This window comes from Xenopus laevis, chromosome 1L (genome assembly GCF_017654675.1).
Source record: "Xenopus laevis strain J_2021 chromosome 1L, Xenopus_laevis_v10.1, whole genome shotgun sequence".
NCBI classification, from domain to species: Eukaryota; Metazoa; Chordata; class Amphibia; order Anura; family Pipidae; genus Xenopus; species Xenopus laevis.
In genome coordinates, this window is record NC_054371.1 from 62390829 (window position 1) to 62410662 (window position 19834).

Here is a 19834-nt window from a genome sequence, read left to right on the forward strand (position 1 = left end):
CCCACTAAATCCGGCCCTGCAGTTGCACACATAGAGAAATTGTGACAATACTTAGCAAACACACACAATAATACACAAATCTTCCCCTAAGTCTAAGTCCCTGTACAGCTGCACAGGGATTGGCTAGGATGCAGAGTGAATCCTTCCAGTCTATCCAATTTTGTACAGCTGCACAGTGATTGGCTACACTGCTGGGTCAATCCCTGAATCCTACCCAATCAGTGTTCAGTTGTACTGAGACTTAGACACTGAAATTGTATCGACAGGCAGTGGCTTGAAACAGCTTCAGTTCAGGTCAGAGACTCCAAGGGGGGACAAATGCCCTCCCTTGCCCCTATTTGTGGATGCCCATGTAATTGGGATGAAGATTCGAAAAGGTTTCAGCTGATAGTTCTGACTGCTAGATACATTTGCATAGACTACAACATTGCATAGTATAGTACTGCCCAAAATAAGTCTATGGAGCATGAACAAGACAAAAACAAGTCCTTGCCCTCCAGATGGACAACAGCGGTTTTGTATAACTAAATAATGTATTGTTTTACAAAAATAATCTTACACAAATAAACTATTCAAAGCTTTGGAAACTATTTCTCAAAAACTATTTTCCAATTAAGTAATAATTACTATCCTTTAGCTTTATAGCACTGACATTACACAGTGCTCTGTAGAGATTATACATCATTCAAATTAGCCCTTGCGCCAGTGAGATTTACTACAATCTTGCAAAGTTGCCTGAAGTTTCCGTGCAACTCAACTTTAAAAGAACGGAGTGCCGAGTATGCTTTCCCATTTACATTATTGTCAATGGGAAAGCATTTGCAGAAGATAACTTGCCTGAGATAGTGCAGTTTTATCATGTGCAACTAATCATATCTCTAAATTGTGAATAGCAAAAAGTATTAAAATACTTTTGAAAAAAAATCAGCACTCAGTGACGAGCACAGCATCAGGCTGCTCCTACCTTGAACCTCAAAATGATGAGCAACGTAGGGTTGAGTTTGGGGTGCCTACATGCCTCCTTCTGCCTGCCCCTTTTGAATCAAGCATGATCTAACACAAGCCGTGTTCGCTTTGAAATGCAGTCTGCAGGTCGCTGCAATCCAAGTGCAGCACAGCCGTCTGATGTTATTTGCACAAAGTTCTATAAAATGGTCATGTTTTTGCACTTTACACACTGCTTTGGGCATTGTAAATGAGCTCTTTTGCCAGGACCCCCTGTTAGCTCATAATATGGCTCCAAACACTGCTGTTTCAGTGGTAGCTCAGGCCCGGACTGGAAATCTGTGGGCTCAAATATCAGAGAGGCTGCTGTAAGATGCCATAGAAAGTTGCTATTTAGTGAGCTGGTGGGGACTGTTTGGGCCTGGAATGCCAGGGTCTATTTTGACTCTCAGTCCAGGCTTGTTGTAGGGAATTAAGGGCAGCGAACAAACTCAAATCTTTCTCAAGTTGACATTTTATCTGGACTTTCAGCATTAAGGAGAGGAAATGTGCGTTGTCCCCAATTTGGATTCAGGCTGGGCCCTTCAGCCAAGGCTCTGAGCCGTGCCCTACAGTCAAGGAAGCAATGCAGTGGATTCTTACACAGTTATCACTGCAGAATTTATAATTACATGTTTGGGCGTTTTAATGCACAGAGGTCTTGTGCAGTTCACTCTCTGTTGAGAATGCAACTAACTGGTTAATATTCCCAGCTAGCTGCACATGGAGATTGCTGTTTTTGTTAAATGTGTCAGTGCTTTGTCCTAAGGAATGGCAAGATATTTCAGCCAGGTGTTCTGCGTGACCTTTTTCACATAACTTAACCCTGCATTGTGCAAAGCAGCTGTAAATTGAAGGCATTCACACACACAGGCCTTCATGGTCACATAAAAATATCCTGTATTTCAATTCAGCTTGTCCAGTCAATTTACTGCTGTTTCTATCTATTGTTGTTGAGCAGTTCAACCTGCCTATTTAAAAAATATATGATCTTATTATACTGTAGGCATGCCACACTGCTATATTTTTAAAAGGCCTGATAATCTTAGGTAAGCCACATTGCTGCCAGATACAATCAGTGCCAGTCTGGGGGGGGGTCAAATTATCACCCAAAATTTAAACAATACTGACTATTACGTGCATATAATCATGTTTCTAAGGGGGCATGTTTACCTTGATAATAATTATATACCAGTATAGGTTTAAAGGGGGAAACGTTTTTTGCATAATTAAAGGAAAAGGCATCCCCGTTGAACTAAAATGTATTTTTGGACAACTCAGGATAAAGAAAGTCGACACAGTTCCATTGGCAAAATATTGTAAAAATATTGGAACAGTAAACATGGTTAAAAAAGGCTTTTTCTTTCAATTTATCCGAGACTGCTACACGTATGGGATCTGTTATCCAGAAAACCTTAATCCAGAAAGCTCTAATTTAAGAAAGGCTGTCTCCCATAGATCCCAAATAATACAGATTTTTAAAAATGATTTCCCTTTTCTCTGTAATGATAAAACAGTACCTTGTACTTGATCCAAACTAGGATATAATTAACCTTTATTGGAAGCAAAACCAGCCTATTGGGTTTATTTAAAGTGTTCATGATTTTCTAGTAGACTAAAGGTAAGAAGATCTAAATTACAGAAAAATCCGTTATTCGGAAAACTCTAGGATAACTGGTCCCGTACCTTTATTACTAACCCAGTAACTCTTTTTATATTACCACTTTTCATCTGTTCTGCTTTCTTCCTTTAAAAGAGTTCTTATCTTTTTGAGGTAAGATAAGTTGCTGGTTTCAGCGTGCAAATTTTAAAAAATATCTCACTGTAGATTCCAAGGAGCCTGTGTCTCACTCCCCAAAGTAATCCGAATAATGTATATAGTAGAAATAAACCGCATCAAGGCAGTATTTTCAAAACTGCAAGTGTTTCATTTATTAGCAGTGTCAACACTACACACTTGAAAAAGGGTTATATCCAAAAAAAGGGTTATACCCGAAACATGTAGTGTTGACACTGCTAATAAATGAAACACTTGCAGTTTTGAAAATACTGTATTGATGCTGTTTATTCCTACTATCTACATTTTTCGGGTTCTTATCTTTTTTACCAGTCCCAATCCTTCTGTTTTCTGCTTCACCCCTTTTTGTCTTCCCAGCCTTTTTTTTGCTCTCCCCTTCTACTTTCAACTTTATTTCAGCAATCACTTCTGCCTTCTTTTTGCAGCCGCAGTCTTTCCCTCTATCACCTTCTCTTTGTACCCACCATAACCTCACTCTGCCCTTTTCTTTGTTCCCACCATTCTCAAGGCTCCCACATCCCTTCTTCTAATATATTATGGTATGACCAGTTCTAATTGGTATTATTTCTGATTTATCTAACCTCATGACATGTAAGGGGAGTAGAGAAAAAGCCTTTTAACATCCCAGTTCATGTAGCATAGAAATTGAAACCTAGCAAATCACTTCTGCTTAGTGAAATATATGGAGTGAAAAGAAACAGATCAGTTATACTATATAAAATATCTCTTACCTTACTATGTATACTCAGCATTATTTGCTTTCCTTCGGTTTAATAGCATTTAGCAAAATCTGCCTATGCAATTGACATCAATTTCTCCTCATTATAAGGAAGGAAATTCCTTATTTACAAAAAATATTTTAACATAACATTATTCTTTGCAGTCATCAAATTTAAAAGCAAAAGGAAATACCTAATTATGGTTCAATGCCAAACACTCAAGGGTCACCTGCAGTCATAATTTTGCCTCCTTGTTAGTCACTATAGGAGCACTGTTTTGTTGTGAAATAATCAAAATGAAAAGGGAATGAAGTTAGAGTAGGAAGCAATGGAGCGAGAGTCACTGAACCAGAACTAACAGCAACTGTGAACTATTATTAAAGCCAGTGTAGCCCCCCCCCTGTCCTCTTATTATTATAAGCTTAACTGGTTTAATTTATATATTTTGAGGGTAACAAACAAGCAGATTTAAACATGGAATTCCCTGAAATACATCAATAGTTACTGTTATATGTGATGGATCTGAACCCTTGTCAAATAGCAGTTTTGAAAATTTACTGCATGGAAGTATGCACTGCATTTATAAGCACAGGTTTTGAGCCAGACAACATCTGTAAGGATACCAAGAGAAATAACTGAACAAATTTCTAGACCGTTGAGATTTAATATTGTTTATATAGCCTGGAGCTGTCCAGCCTGTAGTGGATCCTGGGAGTTTCATTGTATCCTTGTTATTGTTCACAAACCTCATTGTAGCTCATTCACGAAGATCAGCAGTTACAATCCAGAGCCCTAATGTTCAAACGAGGCCTCTGCACAATATGTAAGTGCTTATGAAATGCTATCACTGTGCTGCAGCTCATGTACAACTGTATTGGGCACCAGTGGTTCTAAAATAAAACATATTTGTTCAACAAAATTATTAACTCACAGCCATAACTAAATAAATATAGGCAATCAATAGACAGCAATATGTTACTCAAGTTACTGGTTGTGATAAGTACACAACCAATGTCACCCCAGCTCTTACAGGCATACGAGTGGAAAATTCTCTCTAACCCAGGTCTACAAGGTTTGGGTTACAAAAATAGCAGCTATGACTAAGGTACTAACCCTCTATCTTTCCTTATCTGAGCTCAAGTTGATTAGATACATAAGGCTATCATATGCTAATGAGAGATTCTGGTCATCAAACTGACTTCATTACTGGGACCCCCTGCCCAGATTTTAGTTGGGTATCCTGCCTAGTGCTGTAGTTCTGCATCCCCTTTCCAATAGAACATGAATTCAAATTGATTATTATCACATTGGGCTTCAGATAAACATGAAGAATGGTCTTGCATACTAATCAAGCACAAAAAGGCAGCTGGTACAGCAATTAAAAATTATTTGTCAAAGATTTATATGTAACAAATATTGGGCATTGGCATTGTCACGATCGCCGCCCGGAGCAGGTCCTGGAGCTCCGGGCGGCGCCTGCCGGCGTCGCTCCCAAAGTGGCGGCGCCCATGGCCGCCACGTGGGTAGCGGCGCCGGCGCGATGACGTCAGCGCGCCGACGTCGGCGCAAGGACGCCAATGACGTCACAATGCCGCCAAATTCAAAATAAAAACCCAGCAATAAACAGCATATAAGAATGAAAGTGGATACTCTGAATTAGAGAATGCACTTCCGTTTCAGCAAGAACACCTTTGTCAAGCGAACTTGGTGAATGGCATCAGCATGAGCAAAATTTGCATCCATTTTAGAGAGACCAAATTTGCCACTGGATATGTAAATAACCCTTTTCATTATTTTGGGATATTTGGTTACCCTGGCAAATAATAGGTCTGGCCTGGAATTGCAGGATCTGCTGTTGTCCTCAGAGGCATGATTGTCAAAAAAATAAAAATGTTGAAAAGGCAACTTTCTACAAAATTCTCCAAAATTTACACTCACTCATGTTACTAGGATTTTGGAGTATGACTGGTAGAATACTAAGAAGAAATTATTTCTTCCCCATATCATTTTGGTACAAGAACATTTTTCATGGTCCTTTCAGAGACAGTAATGTTGTTCCCCATTGCCAGCCAGTGTTTCTGCTTATATTTGTCAACATGGAAGTTATCATTGCCAAGTAAGGATGCACTGAATCCAGTATTACTTTCAGGATTCTGTCTTTTTCGGTCTTTAAGGGGGTTATTTATTAAGGTTCGAGTTGTGTTCTCCACCAAAAATTTGAGTTTTCGAGATTTATTATACCCCAAACCTGGAAATAGCTTGAATCTGAAAAATACACCATCTAAAATCTGTCGAGGTCATGGCAGAGGTGCCTTGAAAAATTTTAATATGTTAATAGCCAACAACTACATGATGTTCAAGTTTTTTCGGAAGGTTTTGTGCAAAACTCGATTAATTCAAGTTTTTGGGTTTCGCAACTCTAGTTTTTTTCATTCAAGTTCTTTCTTAAATAAGATACCATTCGAGTTGTGAGTTAATTCGAGGTATAAAAAACTCTAAAGGTGGCCATAGATGTGCAGATTTAGCTTCATATCGTATAAACGATCTTTCGGTGCCATCTCCTGACTTGCCACTAACCATTCAGATCAAATAAAGTAGTAAAAGAACAGATCAGACGATGTTCTGCCCCTAACAGAAATCGTGCGAAAGTTATGACCGACAAAAGCTGGTGACAGTCTCCCATTGATAATGTCAGATCGGCAATACACGCAGAGATATTATCGGTAGCCAACAGAAATTTTCTAACCTGTCCTATCTTCTGAACGACTGATCGCCATCTCACGAAAAATGTCGGGACAATACACACATGGCCCGAAAATCGTACAAAACTGAGATTCGTACAATGAAATCTTTGCGTCTATGGCCAGCTTAAAGGGGTGGTTCACCTTTAAGTTAACTTTTCATTCGTTATAGAATGGCTAATTATAAGCAATTACATTGGTTTTCATTTATAGTTTTTGAATTATTTGCATTTTTCTTCTGACCCTTTCCAGCTTTCAAAAGGGGTCACTGACCCCATCTAAAAACAAATGCTACAGATGTATTGATATTGCTACTTTTTATTACTCATCTTTCTATTCAGGCCCTCTCCTTTTTATATCCCATTCTCTTATTCAAATTAATGCAAGGTTGCTAGGGTAATTTGGACCCGAGCAACCAGATTGCTGACATTGCAATTGCAGAGCCGCTGAATAAAAAGCGAAATAACTCAAAAACCACAAATAATAAATAAATAAATATCACTCTCTGCATCATACATTCAACCTTTGATAAATAACCCCATTAGTCACACAAACAAGGAAGTGAAAAATACATTAACTGCACTTGAACCATTTTCTTTAGCCCTTTCTGGCACTAATTACATATGCAAATTAGGGTTCGGATTCGGCTAAATCTTTCATGAAAGATTCAGGATTCAGCTGAATCCCAAAATAGTGGATTCGGTGCATTACCAAATGACACAACTTGAGAGAGATTCCGTAAAGGATCAAAACCTTGAAAAATTAAAGGTTTGTTTTCTGTATTTAAAGACCTTGTAGTGAACCATTTCTTTGTGGATACTTGTTAATTTATTTTGGGAGCTAAAAAATTTTTTCTTTTACCATTTCTAAGATTATGCTGTAGTGTAAATAGCTGGGTTTTTTTTAACCCTATATTAATGCACAGCTACAGCACATTAAGGTGCCACATTTAACATTGTAAAGCTGCAGAGAACTGCACTACCTAGAGAAGAGTTAACACTTAGAATTCAGAATTCATGGGACATAGACAGAAAGTGTCACTGGACAAGGTATACAGTAAATTTCAGAGACAAGGTGCCACGGTTTAGCTGACCACCCAAGTAGTTTGAGTTCAAAAAGGCAGCTAATCTGTAAATGCAAGATAGGTGTTTATTGTTTTTCATTTAGGTTTATTTATGTCATGCTTCTTTTCAGAAGGATTTCTCAGTAATGTCTCCAGGTTTAATCCCCACATTACTGTAACCTGGTTATATAAAAAGTGTAAAATATATAAAAGTCTTTCTTCATAGGAGTGCTGATTTCTCTGTAATACCTTCAGGTATTTTTATTGATTTTAGGGGCCAACTTTAGGATTTATCAGTCCTCAAACAGTAGTCAGCGACTGACACACCTTATAAGTAAAATGCTTCATCTTGTTCTCCTGCTGTTCCTAGGACTTACCTCCCATGAGTCTGAAATGTAATCCTGTTACAACATTTGTTCAGGAAAAATAAACAAAAAAACATGGACCATCCAACCTACTCCCCCTCACCATCCCATACCTCTCTGTTTCTACGTTAATTCAATCCTGCTGTGCCAGTGCCCTACTTTATTGTTCTTGTTTGTCTTTCTCATTTATTGCATCATGGACTTATCATATAAAATAAGAAATTTTAATGTCCACCCTGCTAATTTGGAACTTTTGAAGTACAATTTCCAAAGCCCTAGCAGCAAGCACTCTCTAGAGAGATTATGGGAGTTTGGATCAATAAGCACAGGAATACCTGGGGGTTTTACAAACATAAAGGCTAATCTGTTGATTCTGGCAAATGCCAGAGGGGCTGCTGTAAGATTCCATAGACAATCATTTTTTATTGGCTTGTGCAGGGACTTTGGGCCTTGAATGCCATACTTGAAATGCCATGGTCTATTTTGAATGCCAGTCCTAACCTGACTTAATGTAATATCCAGGCCTAATAGCTTATATAAACCAACAAGATGTTTGCTTACTTACTGCTGCAGTCTAAAGGCAGATTTTTGCCTTGCTTCAAAGACTTCATATATCGATGATACAAGCAATCTCAAAATGATTTCCTGCAATTCAGTCTAGTTAAACTCTAATACACTGGACCACATTGCCTACATATACTAATCAGACCTTAATAAGTCTATGGCAGAAAATGCAGATAAGAGAAATCTTGAAATTTAGCAGCTAATCAAAGTGCCAGCAAATGTAAGCTTGAGACTCTCATAGCCTCAAATGCACCATTCTTAATGAAGTTTAAAAATTATTGATTAATTTCCAAAAACATTAATTTCCTTGGTATATTTGTTTAAATTGATTATTTTGTCCCAATTAACACCCCATGAAAAACCTGTTAACAGAAAGATTTAAATTGCCAATAACTAAATACCACTTAAACTTAGTAAACTCACAATGCAATATCCATCAAGCAAAGCTTTCCAAGCAGCAATATTTGTTATTGTGCTTGAAGGCATCTTTCCTTTATTGTTCCATAATAGGGCACCTGCACGCAGGAAACGAGAGTCCTTCAGGTGAATATATAAAGTCCTAATTTATAGTACAATAGAATTTTTAGTGCCGGAAGGATTAGAGTTCTGGTCACTCATAGAAACAGATGGAATTTCATTCATTTGTAGAAAAGTTGAATGGTCCCATCTACAATAACTAGAAACCATAGAATGAACACCTGAATTGGTGAAGGAAGGGAGAATAACCTTTTGCATTAAGTCAGTGGATTACTTAAATATATAGAAAGTGTGGAGTGGGATCTTTTCGAGAGCATTGACAATGAAATATTGCCTCCTAAGGTTCCGGAACTCAGTAAAGAGTTTTGGAGAAACATTCTTCCTGTGTTTAATAATGTATGTACTACAATGCAGGGGAAAATCATTTGAGCTCAGCTGCAAACTGCAGAACAAAAACATGCAATACTGGGACCTTCGTCTTCTTTAACTCCAGATATTGTGATTGTTATTAGCAATAGTGGGGACATGAAGGGTATTAGTATTAGTAAAGAAAGAATTGTTCAGTGTACCTTCCTAAAAAAGCAATACGTTTTCCGAACGAAAGAGGTGTGATTACCAAAATAATGTGTTATAGAAATGAAAAGAAGTAAAACCCCTCTCTATTCAATTGACCACCAATTAAAGAAAATTCAAGTATTAGTGCAGCAGTGTCAGAGTTTATTAACAGTTTCGTTAACGGTTACTAACCCAGTGTTGCTTCAATTATTGGGCAGCCATTGCTGGGTTACCCAATAAAGTGCTATGTGCTAGGTGCTAATAATTCATTAGCAATTAAAAATCATGTAACAGGATTAATTAATATTGTGCTATAAAGTGCTAGTGCTTCAAATGAAATTAAGAAGTTAACTTAAATAACCAGGATTAAATTGACCCAGGTGAGATTAAAGTTAATTCATTATTATATATCACACATTAAAATCCATTCATTATAGAAGATTGTAAATAACTGATTAACTGTTAAAAAGTAAACTTTACTAAATTCATTAAAATTGCTGCAAATCAATTAAGGTAATCTTTGAAGACTGCATAAAAATTGGTGAGTAATAATTAATCCATACACCCCCGTTAAAGTTATAGGGTGTTAAAAAACGTTTGCATAAAATTATTCAAAGGAGACCAGCATTGAAAGAGAAAGGAGGAATAGGAAAATTGTTAGAGGTGGAGAAGTCCCAAGTTCTAGCTGCCTGTATTTTTCTAAGTCTGGGACCCCACACGGAGGAGAAAGTAGGTCACTGGGGACTGTAGTCTCAATTTTACCTTGCTATCTTATAATTCGGAGAGCTAATCTTCCCTATAAAACTACAAATCCCACAGTGCCATTGGATAACAGGTAAGATTATAAAAGAAGAATCAATGCGGTCGCAAAGGTTTAAAATCAATAGGAAATTATTTTGCAATAGTAAAAATAAGGAAAGCGCCCAGGAGACTTCACAAAAAGCGCTTCCCAGTGTGCCAACACGTGTTTCGCCTGCTGGCTTTGTCAAGGCAAAATCTAAAAGTGACTCGTTTGGTGTGGTATCTTTATCACTTCCTGAATACAAAATCTCGCGATACTTGAAAATGAGATCTCGCGATGAGGTCTCGCGATACTTGGAAATGGGATCTCACGATGAGATCTCGCGATACTTGGAAATGGGATCTCACGATGAGATCTCGCAATACTTGGAAATGAGATCTCGCGATGAGATCTCGCGAGAGTTACATTGGGGAAGATATGTGTATATCGTTGCTAAGCGACGGTCACATTTCAGATGTATTTGGTTAAATCGATATATAACTCACTGGTATCTATAACAACCACCGGTATTTATTGAGGAAGAGATGTTAGTAAAACTTATTATTATTTATTACCAAGATTATTTAAATAAAATGTTAGTGGAATAGTGTCTACTATTAGAAGGAATTGATATGTTAAACCAAATACCTGAATCATGTTTATTGGAATAGTGTCTACTATTAGAAGGAATTGATATGTTAAACTAAATACCTGATTACTTAAATATATAGAAAGTGTGGAGTGGGATCTTTTCGAGAGCATTGACAATGAAATATTGCCTCCTAAGGTTCCGGAACTCAGTAAAGAGTTTTGGAGAAACATTCTTCCTGTGTTTAATAATGTATGTACTACAATGCAGGGGAAAATCATTTGAGCTCAGCTGCAAACTGCAGAACAAAAACATGCAATACTGGGACCTTCGTCTTCTTTAACTCCAGATATTGTGATTGTTATTAGCAATAGTGGGGACATGAAGGGTATTAGTATTAGTATCAACACCTTATACGCTACTGTGATATCAATAAGGACATATTACTGAAAGGAGTCTAACTTTAGTTTAATTGATGCTTGTCTTTCTTTTGTCTTTTATTATTTTATGTGTTTTTCTCCTTCTGTATATTTGTATTTACGAATATTTGCAATTGCAAAAAAAACGTATATTATTATATAAGGTGAGGTACATAAGTAAAATGTTTGCATGTAAAGCATCAATGTAATTTCTACTGAACCATTATACTTCATCTTGCTTGTAAATGCAACTTTTATTTTATGAAAATAAAAATCTAAGTTACAAAAAAAAAAACATGCAATACTTATATTAGATTAATAGCATTATAGGAATCAACATTCTGTCATCAGGAACTACATAAGGACAAGTCTTTTTAAAATTTTAATTTTAGCTCTATATGCTATGGTGTTATCAACTGAACACTATTGTTGAAGGAGCCCACTGTTTAACGTTATATAAACCAATGTGACATTGATGATTTACAGAGATATACAGAATAGAATACTAATTCATTAATGTAACCTTATGCTGTTAAACTATTTAAAAAAAATAATAATTCAGTATCTCATCAAATCCATTTGCTCTTAAAGGGGATCTAATATGTAAAAAAAAATTAAACTAGACTAACATATAAATATCTTCTGTGCACTTCTGCACATCTTATGAGACACCGCTCTTCATATTGACGTGTTTATTGGGTCTTAAAGAAATGCTGACAGTCAGAAGAGAAAGAAGCTGCACCTCAAAACCAGCAACACTTACGAAGTCCCCCAAGTCCATCTGACATAGATCCTATGCTCTAACTTAACTACCTTGGTATATAAGGTATTTCCAAGATGCTCCAAGGTATTTCCCAGCAGCTCTGAGAGTGAGTGAGAGAGAGTGAATTGCCAAGTGTTCTGGCAAGAAACGCATAAGTCTGAGCGCACTGACTGCACAATGTTTGTTCCACACAGTGTGTTGAAATAAAGCTGATTTTTGAAAACTTACAGTGTCCTCCTTTGGAGTTGTGGACATCGCTGATGAATGCGGAAGTATCTTTATTTGCAAGTATCAGTAACGGCGTGGAGTGGCCAACTTCCCACGAGAGCAGCTTCTTGATGAGAGGACACCTACTTCTGGATGAGCTCCGATGCGAACCGCATCTGTTTTAATATATAAGGTTGTTGTATATGCCCATCTATAGCCAGCATCAAATGAAAACAGGAATACAATTTTAAGTCAATAAATTAGGACAGACCTATGTATATCTACTTGAAGGGGTAGTTCACCTTAAAATTAACTTTTAGGGGCAGATGTATGAAGGGTCGAATATCGAGGGTTAATTAACCCTAGATATTCGACTAGGAACTAAAATCCTTCGACTTCGAATATCGAAGTCGAAGGATTTAGCGCAAATCCTACGATCGAACGATCGAAGGATTATTCCTTCGATCGAACGATTAAATCCTTTGAATCGAACGATTCGAAGCATTTTAATCCAACGATCGAAGGAATATCCTTCGATCAAAAAAAACTTAGGCAAGCCTATGGGGACCTTCCCCATAGGCTAACATTGACTTCGGTAGCTTTTAGCTGCCGAAGTAGGGGGTCAAAGTTTTTTTTAAAGAGGCAGTACTTCGACTATCGAATGGTCGAATAGTCGAACGATTTTTAGTTCGAATCGTAGTCGAAGGTCGAAGTAGCCCATTCGATGGTCGAAGTAGCCCAAAAAACACTTCGAAATTCGAAGTTTTTTTAATTCGAATCCTTCACTCGAGCTTCATGAATCGGCCCCTAAGTGTGTTTCAGAATGACCCACTCTAAGCAAATTTTCAATTGGTCTTTGTTATTTTTTATGTTTTTTTTAAATTATTTGCCTTTTTCTTCTGACCCCATCTAAAAACAAATGGTCTGTAAGGCTACAAATGTATTGTTATTACTACTTTGTATTACTCGTCTTTATATTCAGGTCCTTTTCAATTAATTTTCTTGTCTCTTATTCATATCAATGCATGATTGCTAGGGTAATTTGAACCCTAGCAACCATATTGCTGTAACGGCAAACTGGAGAGCTAATGACTAAAAAGCAAAATAACTCAAAAAAACACAAATAATAACAAATGAAAACCAATTGCAAATTTTCTCAAAATCCAATTCATACTTAAAATCAACTCAAAGATTTAAACAGCCGCTTAAATGACCCTACCAATACTACATATTTTTTTCAATCAGGCTTCTATCCAATCCCCCTTTCTTAGGTAGATCAGATGAACCCTTCCCACATGTTTCCTTTCCTATATTTTTAAGACATCCACTGACAATACTAGTATGTAATACCAAAAAGCACAGGTGGGAAGATATATCCTTGACATCTAAAGACAATGTGATACATTTCTTTTTGGTTAGTGGTACTTTTCAAAGCCTTTGCCAGAACATTTTATAAAACTTTTTTCAACTGTCCATGCACAAATCCTTCTACCAGCAAAATATATAGAGTAAATACTCTACAGGTAGTACAGGTACTGGATCCATTATCCAGAAACCTGTTATACAGAAAGCTCTTAATTACGGAAAGACTCTCCCATAGACTCCATTTTATCCAAATTTTTAAAAATTATTTCCTTTTTCTCTGTAATAATAAAACAGTAATTTGTTATTGATCCCAACTAATATATAATTAATCCTTACTGGAAGCAAAATCAGCCTATTGGGTTTATTTAATGTTTACATGATATTCTAGTAGACTTCAGTTATGAAGATCCAAATTATGGAAAGATCTGTTATCCGGAAAACCCCAGGCCCCATACCTGTACTGCTTTACAGGAGAAGGAAAGGCACTCTTTACTTGGGGGTGCCAAAAGTTAGGCACGAACAAGTGATTGTATTTACTTACCTGACACCCTGGGCTGGTGCTCCTATCAGCAGAAAACTGCACTGGCCCAGGGTTCTTCTAGTGAGCACCACTGAGCGATTGGCTTCAGGCTTCTTCTACTTTGCATGGGTGTGCATGTGCAATAGCTATTTCATTCTACTGTGCATGCGTCTGCCCCAGGAGATTTGAAGAAAGAATAAGGAAGCTCATCACTGCATGGTGCTCACTGGAAGAAACACCAGACCGGTGCAGTTTTCTCCTGATAGGAGCACTGGCCCAGGGTATGAGGTAAGTATATATAATCCCTTGGGGGTGCCTAACTTTTGACACCCCATATAAATCCATATAAATACGCCTTTCCTTCTCTGTTATGCCTGCATCTCATACACCAGGGATGCACCAAATCCAGAATTCAGAATTTTTCAGCAGGATTCGGATTCGGCCGAATCCTTCTGCCCAGCCAAACAGAATCCTAATTTGCATATTTGTAGGCGGGGAGGGAAATCACTTGACTTTAGTCACAAAATAAGGAAGTAAAAAATTTTTCCCATTTCCACCACTAATTTGCCTACACAAATGAGGATTCGGTTCGGTATTCACCCGTATATTTCGCAAAGGATTCGGGGGTTCGGCCGAATCCAAAATAGTGGATTCAGTGCATCCCTAATATATATATTTCTTCTTCCACTATACTGCTTATTGCTGCATTCACTGTTCTACTCTCATGGTGCCTATACTGCGACATGTGATGCTGCTGTTGCTGTACTATTGCATTCACAATGCTGATCAGTTATTTTACTTCTCTATTACACTCGTACTGTTCTTCTAGTGCCTTCCCTGCATTGCTCCTCTACTGTAGAATCCACTGTACTGCAGCAACTTTGATCCTGCTATCAAAATACAAAATCAACCACTGGATAAATTAGATTGATACACTGCTGAATAAAAGCCACTGTTCTACGCTACTATTCTACTGCTATCACACAACTGTTGAATAAACTGTATTTCCCTGCCCTGCTGCATGAATTTCAACGAATTTGCTGTTCTGAATTTTGTTTTGTTGAATGCACTAGCTATATTTATTATCAGGGGCGATCCTGGCCCCTCTGCCGCCTGAGGCAGCAGCAGTTACTGCTGCCCCCCCTCCCCCGGAAATTCGCTCTTAAAGTACCGGGAGCAGCATTTTTGCTGCCCCTGGTACCTAGTGGGGCTCTGCCGCCTGAGGCGACAGCCTCAACTCGCCTCATTGGCGAAGCACCCCTGTTTATTATATATTCCTATATATAACTTTCAGTTTTACTCTGCTACAATTACTGTGTTTATGTTCTCTTTGTTATATTCAGCATAACATGTATCTTATACAGGTATGGGACCTGTTATCTAGGAAAATATTCCAGTATGTAAATATTAAATAAACCCAATAGGCTGGTTTTAGCTCTTCTTCTGCTCTCCCAGCCCGCCACAGTCAAATGCCGGCTCCTATAGACGCTGCGCCTGCTCGCCCGGCCCTTCTGTGACATTATTGACGGGGTGGGTCGGCGCGGGTCTATAAAAGCAACCAGGAAGTCGCATGAGGGCGGGCGGGCGGGCGCGGCCCAAGGTAGGGCGGGTTAGGGTCGGGTGCACATCACTACAGGGTACTGTTTTATTATTACAGAGAAAAAGGAAACCATTTTTAAAATCTGGATTATTTGGATAAAATGCAGTCTATGAGAGACAGACTTTCCATAATTTGGAACTTTATAGATAGCGGGTTTCCGGATAACGAATCACATACCTGTACTATTATAGTGTGATGTTTTTTACATTTATACATTTACCATTTATACAGGTACGAGATCACTTATCCAGAAAGCTCAGAATTATGGAAAGGCCATCTCCCATAGACTCAATTTTATCCAAATACTTAAAAATTCTTTCCTTTTTCTCTGTAATAATAAAACAGTACCTAGTCCCAAACTATGATATAAATAGTGATGCACCAAATCCAGGATCCAGGATTCGGCCAGGATTTGGCCTTTTTCAGCAGGATTTGGCCGTAGCCTTCTGCCAGGCCAAACCGAATCCGAATTTGCATATGCAAATTAGGGGCGGGAGGGAAATCGTGTAACTTTTTGTCACAAAACAAGGAAGTAAAAAATGTTTTCCTTTCCCACCCCTAATTTGCATATACTAATTAGGATTCGGATTTGGCGGAATCTTTCGTGGGGGAATCGGCCAAATCCAAAATAGTGGCTAATTCCTAATAAATAATCCTTATTGGAAGCAAAACCAGCCTATTGGGTTTATTTAATGTCTATATGATTTTCTAGTAAACGCACTCCTTGTTAAATACGTTTATATTTTATTGTGGTATAAAAACAAAGGTGTTATCCTTGGAAATAATGGGCAGATGGAAACTGAGCAGGGAAGGAAAACTTCAGTGGAATAGAGAAGCAGAGAGGGAGATAACACTATTTAATCACCCAGGATGGTTAAACTGTAGGGGGGTCCTGGTCATTATCATTTGGACATCCCTGTCAGCAATGTTTAGTACCGCTGAATATGACTAGAGACCCAACTATACGTCATGTATGGAGCAGCAAAGGAAACTGTAAGTTTCCATGGAGTCCTGGAGCCTTATACTGCAGTATAGCAGCTGCCGAAGTACTACAGTGTACTTATTACAGTACCACAGCGTGTGGCTCGGTACTTGAGTGTGAGGTACAGGGCAGCGCGCTAAATGCAGCCTCACCCCCATCCCCACTGTGGTTCGCGGCGCGCATGGGACAATGACGTCAGGCGGCGCGGGGTGGCAGCACCTCCTTGCGCTCCACTTAAAAAGCAGCAAAAAGAGGAGCGAAACATGAGAGGCGTGCGGAGATGCGAGTCCTGCACAAGCACTAACCACAGGCAGCAGCGGTACAGGAGGGTGAGACATCCCAGAGCGGTGCCAATAACCTCAGCAGCAACAAGTGGCTCCCAGCGCCCTCCAGCCTCACCTGAGCTACTGGCCCTTCCCACGCGTCTCACCTTAACAACTGTGTGGGGCATCCCATTTCCCTCGGGATAGGGGAGTATTAGAAGTTTCTTTGCTGTTTGTGTGGACTTTGTGGGACGGTGTTTTGCAGCAATGAACAAGTTCCTGTTGGTGCAGTGGATGCTACTTTGCGCGATAGCTCTGCTTATTATGCAAAGTGACGCTAAGTTTGGGGAGAAGAGTGAGACTGGCGCAAGGAGAAGAAGGTGCCTCAATGGCAGCTCCCCGAGGCGTGTAAAAAAGCGACATAGAAAGTTACAGACTTTGGATCTGGGGGGAGCTGGAGAGGGGTGCAGGGGTCTTTATCCCCGACTCTCGTGTTGCCCCAAAACTGACATCCCTGGAATGCCAATGGACAGTAAGGTAAGAGACACGTGTAATCAGCAGAGTCTGTATAAATGAAAGCAGTGAATGTAGGGAATTGTAGTTGTGCAAGCGCAGAGGGGGTGCAGGTTAGACAGCCCTGTGTATATGCCATGAGCTGAAGTGATGCAGCGTAACACCCTCCTATTGGTACCCAAGCCAGTCAGTGAATGGAGGAGGATCAATTTCTGCTGGAAGTCTCTGACTTGGACCGATCCACGTGTTTCCAGCGCATGGAACTGGGATTACCTGTGAATCAGGGAGCGCTCGGGCAGAACTTGTATGTAAGGAGTCTGTTTACTTTAACACTGCACCTTGTTGCCTTCTCAGGCTTGTTTAAATGATATCTAGACTCCCAATGAAGTCAGATAATATCCTTATTATATAGGCACTGCCATACAGTAGCCTGTGTAGATAAGACTGAAGCACCTGTTAGCTGGAAAGCCTCCTCCACTCAGACACAATATGCCAACAGACTGTAAAGCTGGGAGCACGTTGCATTCTGTTTTGTACAGATATTCCTGGTATGTGAGGGGCAAACTTTGCCCACTGTGCGTGACTGATGGGGGGGGGAGCAGAAGGATTGGACTCTCACAATCAGCAATGAATTGTGCTACTGTATACTTTACTCCGTGAACCACTCTGTTTTTGATTTCATAATTCCCTGCCAACCCCTCCTGTCCTATGTGCCTGGGTGAATGAAATATCGGTGCACTGCAGGAATTTGATTACCTCCAAATGTTAAGTATTGCCAGATTCTAGCAACTCTTTACAGCGCTCGCTTGACTGGCTGAATGATTGTGGGTATTTATTTGTTCGCTTCAACCTTGAGCGCTGCTCCGCCTGGAGCCCCCAAATATGCTATAGGCAGAGCATTTGCCATACATCGTTCTGGGAATCAGAGACAGGCAACCACTATACTCAGGAGGGAAATAGAGGGGGTCAGAATGCATCAGTGTGTTATTCACACATCTCCATGGTTCATATTGTACCAAAAGAAACTTTATATCCAACTAGAGTCTAAAGATCAAAGCTAGACTGTACTAGACGGTGCTGCCGATGCAAACACTAAATAACATTGAGCATGTTATGAACAGTGAACATATGAATACATACTCCAAGGCAGTGTGATTTAATGTTGAATAACATCTCACAGAATCCAAAGAACAACTAACAGCAATCATTGGCATTCAAGGAGTTTTAGTTCAGCAATAACAGCAGTTGTACAGGTTGAAGATTACTGGTCTCAAACAACATACTCAATGGTAAAACTTACTGTTCCCATGGATGTAAACATCTGTATTATTAGCTTAATCAAGCTCACTCCTTTGCCTATAGACAAACCCCAATGGTATCAAGGCTGCAAATTCAGAAACACTGGCTTCTTTTTTTTTTTTTTAGGAAAGCTGAAGAATTTTAAAAAACCGAGTTCAGTTTTCCATATTACTCTTTGTAAGTTTATCTCAGAATGCACATTTAGTATGATGTTGAGTTTCATCTCTGTTCTTTGTATCTTTTGCATTTCTCTTTCTTTTCTGCTGCTCCCTAATGTGGTCCTATTCATCTTGCAATCTGTCATTCAATAGCACAGCCTGGTTGCCTGGGACCATGGCACCCTACCAGCCGGATAACTATTTCAATTCTGAATTGGTTCCAAAGAACAAGTAAAATAATCCAAAAACCATAATAAATAAAAATAAAGACCATATGCAAGTTAAATAAATATGGTTTTGTAGCATAATGTTTGAAGACGCCATGGTGAGGGATACAAATACAGCAGATATTTGGCTCATATTACATGGTGTCACACCCCTGCTGCCTCCCACTGAATAGGAACCCCCAGGAATTACTGGAGGTTCCCATGCTGCCAGTTATTGGTGGGATTTCTGTATGAATAAATGGGAGGTGTTGGGTGGTGTGGGATTTTACCTGGTAGAGAACCCACCCTGTGTGACATAAATGTATTTACTTCTTTTAACTCTCCATGCAACCCAGAAGCACCCGAGAGGTTAACTTTGCGTTGCCCAGTTTCTTTATTACCAAGTTGTATGTATAACTGTGTGAGTGTATCTTTAAAGGTGGGATAAGATGAGTTTACATGTGTTTATATGTGTGTGTGCCCAGAGTTTGTTTTAATTGTGTAGGTATGTACAGTATACATAAGTTGTTTTCCTGGGCATAAACACACAGAATGTATGTACTGGTGAGCATGGATGTATTTAGATAAAGTTTAAGCTTGTTTATGGATTTGAGTTTAGGAGACCTTATTTACAAAATATTGACTTGTTGCTAATGTGTTTTTAGTGTATGGCTTTCCGTAATACAGTGTTAGAATGCTGGTAAGGAAGCCTTGTTTATGTGTAGCACGTGGGCTTTTGTGTACACTACATGCATTCCATCTTTCCTGCACCTGGCTTTGCTTTCTTGTATTACACTGATAAATGTTTATAGAGACCTCAAATTAAAAAGTTGATACTTAACACGTGAGGGCCCCATCTGTTGGGTACTACAACTCCCAGCAATCCCAACAACTGACTGCAGC

At 39.0% G+C, this 19834-nt stretch overlaps 1 protein-coding gene and 1 long non-coding RNA gene across 3 annotated transcripts in view; one reads left to right on the plus strand and one right to left on the minus strand.

The window, feature by feature from the left end:
• Nucleotides 1–4172: 4172 nt before the first annotated feature.
• Nucleotides 4173–16885, minus strand: LOC108699469. The gene is made up of 3 exons (XR_001932782.2): nt 16798–16885; nt 12047–12201; nt 4173–4391 (listed from the first exon to the last, which is right to left on the minus strand). It is a non-coding gene; the product is annotated as an uncharacterized LOC108699469 (long non-coding RNA).
• hhip.L (hedgehog interacting protein L homeolog) overlaps nt 16707–19834 on the plus strand; it is an 84750-nt gene continuing 81622 nt past the window's right edge. The window contains exon 1 of one of the 2 annotated variants that reach the window (XM_018268346.2): nt 16707–17292. In XM_018268346.2, the coding sequence (XP_018123835.1) occupies nt 17023–17292 (270 nt within the window). In that variant the 5' untranslated portion in view covers nt 16707–17022. 2 annotated transcript variants of the gene reach the window in all.